This window comes from Sarcophilus harrisii, chromosome 2, assembly GCF_902635505.1.
Source record: "Sarcophilus harrisii chromosome 2, mSarHar1.11, whole genome shotgun sequence".
In the NCBI taxonomy this organism is placed as follows: Eukaryota; Metazoa; Chordata; class Mammalia; order Dasyuromorphia; family Dasyuridae; genus Sarcophilus; species Sarcophilus harrisii.
This window is the reverse complement of record NC_045427.1, coordinates 305,308,690-305,318,277: the sequence shown is the minus strand read 5'-3', so window position 1 is coordinate 305,318,277 and position 9,588 is coordinate 305,308,690. Positions and strand designations below refer to the sequence as shown.

Below are 9,588 nucleotides of genomic sequence, written 5' to 3'. Positions count from 1 at the left end.
AACACAGGTTCTTTACTAATCACTGAAAGCAGAAAGGTAGTGAGCATTTATATAGTGCCAAGCACCATACAATTAATTCCAAACAACAAACCTGTGAGACAGATGTTGTTTTATGCTCATTTTACAATTAAGGAAACTGAGGCAAAGAGGTCAAAATGATTTGCCCAGAATCACACAGCTAGTAAATCAAGGCAATTAGGTGGCATGGTGCATGGAGTTAAGGGCCTGCTATCAAGAAAGCTTGAATTCAAATCTGCCCTCAGATACTAACTAGCTTTGTGATCCTGGACAAATCACTTAACTGTTTTCCTCAGTTTCCTCATTTATAAAATGAACTGGAGAAGAAAATGAAAAACCACTCCAGTATCTTTGGCAAGAAAGCCCCAAAAGGGGTCAGAAAGATTCAGACCCGATTGAAAATGACTAAAACAACTCTCTAACTTCGGTCCAGCACTTATCCATTGGATACCAAGCTTGACCAGAGTCCAATGCCCTTTCCACTGTCATATATATATTTATGCTCATGTACCTTATCTTCACCAATAAGTTATTCCTTTTTTAGTTTGCAGTACTATTAACCACACTCAATTTGAAACTGGCAAACAATAATTATGATATTTTGAGATTTTAAGTAACATTCACATGGATTTTGTGTGTGTGTGTGTGTAAATACACTAAAAAAGACAGACTTTTTTCCTAAGGGGTTAAGTGACTTGTCCAGGGTTACACAGCTAGGAAGTGTTAAGTGTCTGAGACCAAACTTGAACTCAGGTCATCTTGACTTCAGGACTGCGCCACTTAGCTGTCCCTACTGAGACTTTCTTAATGCTGGTGCAATTTATTCAAGGGATTATGTTAAATTTGCCAGTGGACTTCAATCCTCACGACCATTACATTTAGCTGAGTCATTTGTAGGCCCTAAGAGATGGGCAAGGTGGTTGGGAGTGAATACGTAAAAATGGCCTTAGCAAATTCCAGACCAGCCATAAAATATGAGAAAAAAAAAGATAATTAAAAAAATCATAGCCACCACTGACTCATTGGCAAGGGAAAAGCACTGCAAGAACGGCAGATAACAGCCATACCTGTTGAACGCACAACACCGCCGAATGAGCTGAGAGAAAACACCAGGATGGCCAGCCCTGGCAGGGAGGCACTCATAGGGACTCTTCTCCCCGAGGGTTTTGGAACAAACCTCGATTTACACCCCTCAGATACAAAGAAAGCCCCGGCTTCAGTTTCTTGGTGCATTTTCACTCTCAGTTTCTGGGCGTTCTGGGGAATACCCTCAGTTTAAAAAGTACTCGGAAAAGCCCCGGCGGGGAGCAGGGCCCGCGGGTGAGCGGAGGGATTCTCCGAATCCTAATTGGGGAGCGCTACAGGGCGCTCCTCTCCGATTCCAAGAGGCTGGTGCACGCGAAGAAGTCGCCGCCTCCCGGGCTGCGGCTCCCCCACCCCCACTCGCTTTGGCTCGCGCTCCCAGTTTCCGAGCAACGGGAATAACAGAGAAGCAGAAAGCACTAGAGCCGGGAGTGCTGTTGGGAGTCAGGTTCGGGAAACTGGCGCCCAGTGTAGTTTCCCGGAGCTGGAGCGGACGCGGCGGAGCCTCAGGTACCTGGAAAGGGGGCAGAATCTCCCCGAGGGGAGGAGAGTTTTAATCCCATCCCCATTCCCCGAATTCCTCCTTGCATTGTCTTCCTCACTAGGGCAAAGGCCCTTCTCCTGGGTGGGAAGGATGCCTGAGCCCGGGATCGGGCGCAGAGCTCCGTTGTCATGGCTCCCAGGGCGCTGCTGCGGCGCTCGGGGCACACACCTGTGCCCGCACCCTCCCTCCTTGTGAACTAGCGAGATGGTGGGAAGAGGACCACCATATCTACCTACCTGCCCACTATCCAGACTTACCTATCCAATTATTCCTAGAAAAGGACTTCTGGAGCGGTGCTCTGGTGGGAACTATAGTGCAGATGGAGTATTAGTTTATTCTGTGGGTTCATTTCCCAGACCCAGAATGTTGTCTTCTCCTCTACCACCCCCCCCCCCCCCCCCCCCCCCCCCCCCCCCCCCGGTCTTCATTTTTCACCTGTTGAACATCTGCCATCTTCAGGCGGCCCAAATGACACACCTTCTTGGGGAACTATCACTCCCTCCCGAGATCGTTTGTCTCACGTTTTAGGCCCGTGAATTCGGGACCTCTGATTCTAGTGGGAAAACCTGAGTTCCAATATTTGTTGGCACTTGGGCAGATCACTTCTTTACAATTTTCTCCTTTGTAAAATAAGTGGGGTGTAATAGATGATAGACGTTTCCATTTACTTTTAAAATTTTCACACCACCTAATATAGAGTATATTATTCGATCTTCAGAACAACCCCTTAAGTTTTGGTAAGATGTGAAAACACAATCCTTGGTTAAGTGACTTGCCCATGATCAGGGAACTAATAAATAGCAGAAGATTAAAAACACTTAAGTTCTCTTTCCACTACACTATTTAATAGGAGTGTCAGAAATTTCAGCTGCATTAGATATATGCCTGTAGACATGCATCCAAATTCCCTGCTTTTTTTAATCTTAAATTTATGATTTAAAATTTAATTAAAATTTTAATCTTAAAACCTTTTTTTTTTTCATGCTGCAAGTTATTAGCCATGAGATTCTGGAGCAGCAATTTTGTCCTTTAGTAGGCATGATGTACTAAAAGACAGGGGAAATTTTGTTGAATACCTAACTTTTCCACCATGGGCTTTGGAGAGAGACATTAGTCAACCATTTTAAGAGAAAAGGTATCATTAGCCATATCCTTTCTCTGTATGAGCTTGGAATCATTAATAATTTGATAAGGAAAAATAAAAGATGAGAAGGAAAGCAAGTTAGAATCTGCTTCAGTTATTTTTCCCAGTTATATGTAGAAACACATTTTTTTGTTTGTTTTACATGTACATTCATTTTCCCCCCTGAGGCAATTGGGGTTAAGTGACTTGCCCAGGGTCACACAGCTAGGAAGTATTAAGTGTCTGAGGCCCAATTTAAACTTCAGGGAAGGCACTCTGTCCACTGTACTATCTAACTGCCCCTACATTCATTAAAAACAAAACAAAACAAAACAAAACAAAAAACATTATGAATCACATTGGGAAAGAAAAATCAGAAAAGGGAAAAACTACAAAAGAAAAAAAAAGGTGATTATAGCATATGTTGATTTACATCCAGCCTCCATAGTTCTCTCTCTCTATTTGGGTAGCATCAAACTCTTAACATGAATCTGATTTTGATTCTTTCTCAGGCTTCAGTTCAGGCACTGAATGGCTCGTCTCCAGTTGGTTCCATGTCCACATGTGGACATCATGTTTCCTTTTAACAAAATGGAAAGTTCGGAACTCCATTCAAATAGGCAAACTCCTTATGAACAAAGCAGCTCTACTCATCATTCTCGGCTGGAGCACCTGAAAAACAACTATCAGCAAAAACTTCTAAGAGACAAAGAAGAGAAGCTGGAGAATATCTTTACTCACAACAGAGAGAGCTTTACTAAAGCCCATAGCTGTCTGTCTTCTCATTCTGTAGAAAGCAGCCAGCAGGATTCAGGAAAAAATCAGCAGGGTCCAGGAAGTGGGGATTTTTATTCATTCGGAGCCAATATTCGGCACACCAAAATAGATAACCAAGAAAACACAATGCCCTTTACAAAGAAGAGAGCTGGTGTGGATCGTGCCTATCCCCTCAAACCAGTGTTTCACCGAAAATCATTGAGTGCTACTCACATTGGGATTGACTCCCAAAACTTTTCCCTGAAACCTTCTGAATCAAAAGAGGTCTCATCCAGCTACTTCAGTTCACGGAATAGGGGGAATTCATCTTCAGCTAAGATGCTGCTTGCTCCCTTACCAGTGGTTCAGCCTAAAAAATTCTTGTCAAATCCAGACAGAATTGAGCTAATGCAGATTCAAAAACTGGAGGCAGCAGGTGAAAGCTTAGAGGAAGAAATTCGGAGAAAAGAGACTCTCCTTAGGGAAAAGCTGAAGAAGACTGAGGAAGAACTTAGAAGGATCCAAAAAGAAAAGGAACAGGAAGAAGAAAAAAAAGAGCTACAGAGACAGACATTTCCAAGGAGAAGAGTCACAAGTAGCAGCAGCAGCATTTCCAAACTCTTTTCACCAGAATTCAGATCTGAAGACATCTTCAGTGGTTATAGCAGAAATGATGAAACATGGGAACAGTCCCAAGAGAATTCTAGTCCATCCTCAGTATGTTCCCAGTTTTTTGATCATGGAGTACAAAGACTCAAAAGGGAAAGATTAGTGGCAAGTAACAATAAAATGCGAGACCAAATTCCAACACCATCCCCTGAGCCATTTTCACAACACCAAGAGAATCCTGACAATTCTTTGACCAAATCCCCTAGCTATAGTTCATCTCAGCTTTCAGTCTCCTCAGGTTCCAGCTCTTCACCTGAAGAACCAGAGCTTGGTGAGTGCAGCTACTGTGGACGAAAGTTTCACTTGTTAAGGCTAGAGAAACACACAAATGTCTGTTGCAAGACCCAAGGTTCCAAGAGGAAAGTGTTTGACTCATCCAAGGCCCGCGCTAAGGGCACTGAATTAGAACAATACCTGACCTGGAAGGGCCCAACTTTAGCCAAGGTAACATCAGCTACTTTAAGCTTATGGGTTTTATTTAAGATGGGAGGATGGATGGAGAGTGAGAAGGGTGATCAAATCGATATGGCCTATTTCCTCATCTTTTAAAAGCATTTATAATGGAAGATAAGAAAAAGGAATCTGAAAGAAGGCTTGAGTGTAATACCACTGTCTTATATTTCTAAAAAGTTAAGTAGTCTAACTTCTGTAGAACTTCTTTGTGCATTTCTCATACATTCTCCATTTTTGAATAGCTGGAATCTTGTAAGAATCATGGCTTTTGGGGATGATAATGAAGTATTGTCATTTTCTTCTGCACTATATCACAAATTTGGTGTTAGATTTCCTGGAAATTAAATAATAACTGGCAATTAATTCAAAGTTACTCATCTTTTAAAAAAAAAATAACATATATTTAAAGCAGCCACAAATTGCCAGGACACTAAACTTAACAGTGCAAATTATAAGATCTAATAGACATAGACCTTATGACATAATAGAATATGCAAGTTTAAAAGTCAATGAGTGAATAAAACTTTTAATTAGGACTCTTGCTCACACTCTGGATTTAAGTGATATTACAGTTTTCTGCCGCCTTTAATTTTTTGACAGATTTTTCTAAGCAACTTGTTAATAAACCTTAAACTTTTTCTGTAGTTTCACATATAGATAGATTTTCAGCACATCAAAGGCAGATTTTTGTTGGATTTTTTTTTCTGTTGACAGCTTCAGAAAACTATTGTAAAAATGTGAATTGCAGACTGTTTCTCTGGAACATTTCTGAAAATTCTATAATTATTTGCCATCTGAAATTATATAAGAAATCTTGTAATAAAGTTTCTTATCTTGGGGAGGGATGTGGAAGACATTAATGAATATTTACTGAATTGAATTAGAATGGCAGAATTGTTCAGGAGACCAATGCTCTAATTTCCTATTTCTTTCTCTATTCTTAACTTGCCTTTTTTTGGGTTAAATCATTTTAAACTAAGTTGGTGGCCTTGTTCCTTATTTGTCAAATGAGGAAGTTAGACTAGACGATCCTCAAGATATTATCCAACTCTAAAATTCTATAATTCTATGAATATGTCAACTTTCTTTCCCTTTTTCCACCTCTAACATTCATGCCCCCAAGCATAACATTGTTTTTCTCTCAGAATTCTGAAGTTTATGTAGGTGGATGGGGTGCTTGTTTAGAGAAGTACATCCCAACTGGATTTCATTTATTTAAAAGAGAAAACAATTATGCCCCAGATCTGGTTTCTGTTATAACAACTTATCAAAGTTTTCATTTCTTCCATTAATAGAACTGATTTCTGATAAATTTGTATTCTTACTAATAATATTCTTTACTTTTCTATTATAATAATTTAATTTTGTATTATAATTGCAGTTATACTGCAATTGACTTATTTTGGGTAGAATCTTAAATCTGCTCTTTCTAAATTTCTTAACAGTGTAATGGCCAGGAAAAAACACTTCTCTCTCCACCCCCTGCCAAAAGAAATCAAACCAAAATACTACAGACACAAGTCTTAGGTCTTTGTGAAGTTACACTTCCTGGCTTAAGCAAATTGTTTTGGAAGAATGAGTTCCATTGAGGACTTAGACCTTAGCTTCCAGTCATCACCAGATTTTATTAGTCCCCATCTTCACTTAACTACCAGTCTGTCAAGGCTACTTTGTCCTCTCCCTTATTCCCGTCTTCCCCTAAAGCATAATATATAGAAATCAGACCTTAAAGATTTTTACTTCATTTTTTAATAGATTCCTATTAATTCATCTTAGCAAGATTCTCCTTGTCTTTCTCAATAAATGATACCTTTACTATGGGATCTTTAGTAGCCTCCTCTCCTCCCCATACCTCAGGGTTTTTTGTTGTTTTTTCTTAAATCAGGGATTATATCAAGTACATATTTGTGTTGGGATTGGAGAGAACTAATTTTCCCCTTCTACTTTATAGCCAGAGCCACCAAAGAAAAGTACCTGGCGACAAAAACATGAATCTTTCATCCGAACTCTTCGTCAGGCCCGGGAAGTGCAGCAGGTAATTGCCCGAGGTGGAAATCCTTCAGACTTGCCTCCCATGCTACCTGCAGAAAATCCAGACTACATCCAGTGCCCCCACTGCAGCCGCCACTTTGCCCCCAAGGTGGCTGACAGGCACATTCCAAAATGTAAGACCATCAAGAACCGCCCTCCTCCCCCACGGAAGCGCTGCTGTTGAAAAAAATCACGCAAGAATCTCCTAATGGCCCTTCAAGCAACAGCACCTCCTCTTCAGCAGCCCACAATGGGACTGGAACTAGATGAAACTAGAAAGGAATAGGATTTGTACATATCCTCAAACCTGTTTGCAATGCCAGATTGGAGAGGAACCCCATTTCTAAACAAGGAGAAAGAAGCTTCAAGTTCTTACTGAATTGTATTTAGGCAAAACTGATGAACCTTACATTATTTCCATGAGAAGCAAGACTTGAGCACTATAAAAAAGACTAAATTAAAGCCCTCTCTTCTTAAAAGTCTGACTTGTGATTTGTGATAAAGAGCACTCATGTGGGTGTCTTTTCACATGTTTATTGTCCTTGTTAACTCCTCTTGCAGCTATTTAACAATGTGATTGTCTTAACTGACTTATTAAGATGGTATGCTTGCCACCAATATTTCTTTTAAAATATAGCAAGATTTTTCTGAGGAGTCATTAATTTGACAATAGGAATCCAGGAAACATGTAATGAATGTAATGCTGTTTCTGATCTCATTGGAATATACTCTGTAATCTCTGAAAATAGGTTTTGTATATTTTCAGAATGCCTGTGAAAACTTGTTTTATGATTATCAGTTTCAAATCATTTTCAGATAAGGCTTTATTATAATTTTTCCATATTTTCAATATATTTCCATATACATTAAAGTAGAAAAAACTCCCAGAATCAGATCAAATAGCTCTCTTCTCCCACAGTAATAAAATGTGCAGTCCTAGTGGGCTAGAACATCAACTAGCTTCAAATGTCACATACTTTCAGGACATGTGTTTTAGCAAATTCTGCTTATTGTTCTTTGTTTTATGTTTTAGAGTGTAAGCTCCAATGGAGCAGTACTGACCATATCATTTAAAAAGTGTCTAAGCACAACAATGTGCAGAATTAGGCACTTAAATACTTTAAAAATTGTAATGCTGATAAAGACACTAAGCAATAGTCCCAAAAGAAAGTGTACGTGTTTCATTTCTAAAAGAAAAAAGGTTGTTGAATGGAAAGGTTATTTAATTTCTGGAAACTTTTGAAGTAGGCTACAATATTCAAAGATGCATTAAAATGTGTGTACATAGTAAATTAGATGAGACTGATGGTAGGATATAAAAATATTGTAGAATTGTTGCCTTGTGAGCTAAAAGAATCATCACAATGTGTTTCCATCTAAGTTACAGAAAACTTAAAATGATCCAACATTAGCGGAATGAGAGACCTAAAATTTAACAGAACATTTTGCCAGTAGCAAATGTGTAATTACTGTTTAATCCACATCTGTTGCCACTCTTCTGAAGCCTGTTAAATAGCATCTTGGCTAACAAATCAGCTCAACTTAGATATGTGAGCTTAAATGGCAAAAATTATATTAGGAATTTACCTTCTAAGAATTATACTGAATTGAGATCTTTTTGATTTTTTTTTTTCCTTAGGGCATTTAAAAATGAAAGCCTTTTCTAAATTCTGCCTGAACATCTCATTATAAAGTAAAAGGAGATATTACCTCAAGGTGTTGGTTGTCTACTAAAGTAAACTGCTAATATTTTAACATTTTAACACTTATATAAGAAAATTACCATTAGTAAGAACAGACCTTGGCATTTTGGTCACAGATGAACTTAAAAAAATTTTTTGGAATCAAATTTTGTGATTTCTTTCCACCAGAACAGATCAGCAGTTTAACTATAAATTAGTCTTAGGGACTGCCGAAGGTACTGAGAAGTTCAGTGACTTTTCTAGAGTCACACAGCTAGTGTCAGAGACAGAACCAGAACCAAATTATTTGTTTCCAAGACTTGACTCTCTATGGACTAACTACATTGCTGCACAGATGAAAAACTATATTAAGAAAAAAAATTTACAAACAAAGCAGCACAGTTATTCTTTAAGAGTTAAGTTGGTTTATGACTACTTAAGGTTTGCCTTATCAAACTATTGATAAGGCATTTATTAAACATCTAATGTGCCAGGTAAAAGAGAAAGACAAAACTAAGTTTTGTTTTGATTCCATTAGTGATAATCTCTCCTTGATTAAAACTTGAAGGGTCATTAGCTACTTCTAGTCTCTGGACAGGTATAATATTCAGGATTCTTAGAATTTAGCCTAGACACAAAAGATCAGGGTCTGAGCCAGAGGCTAAGGAAATAGGGTGGTTATCTCTAGAACAGGAGAGAATGTGGATAACCTTATTTTATACCTTTTTTCAAGGTATAAAAGAATTGTTGAATCATTTTGTAAAGGATAAAGAGGAGGAAAAACTAAACTAGGACAAAATCTGCTCATAAAGTTCACTCGACAGGCCCACCTTTAGAGAGATTTAAAACAGCAGCATGAGGAAATGCTATAATTATATACAATTATATTTGAGTTAATGATACCTCATTGAACTTACAAAGTACCCTATTCAACTTTGCAATTTTCAGGCCTTAACTCATTACACACAGCCCCAGAGGAATTAGATAGGTAATGATGTGATACCAAAAAAAATTTTCAATGATTCTGTGACCTTTAATGATCACCATGCTTTATGTCTTTAATCATAGTTCAATAATAAAAAGTTGTTGGGTTTTTAAAGCTCTGAGACAGGATGAGATAAGATCCTATAATCTTTGCCTATATATGTCACATGTTTAACACCATCTCCTAAGAAAGCTCAGAAATGAGTTCTTGAAAGAATTTTCTTTTAGATTACATCCTTGCTTTT

At 38.4% G+C, this 9,588-nt stretch overlaps 1 protein-coding gene across 1 annotated transcript; it reads left to right on the top strand.

Annotated features, from left to right (window-relative positions):
* Positions 1-1,475: 1,475 nt before the first annotated feature.
* Positions 1,476-8,232, top strand: ZC2HC1C (zinc finger C2HC-type containing 1C). The gene is made up of 3 exons (XM_031952505.1): positions 1,476-1,611; positions 3,281-4,637; positions 6,598-8,232. Exons 2-3 carry the CDS (start codon positions 3,300-3,302, stop codon positions 6,859-6,861), a joined length of 1,602 nt encoding a protein of 533 aa, XP_031808365.1. The 5' UTR covers positions 1,476-1,611; positions 3,281-3,299; the 3' UTR covers positions 6,862-8,232.
* Positions 8,233-9,588: the final 1,356 nt, after the last annotated feature.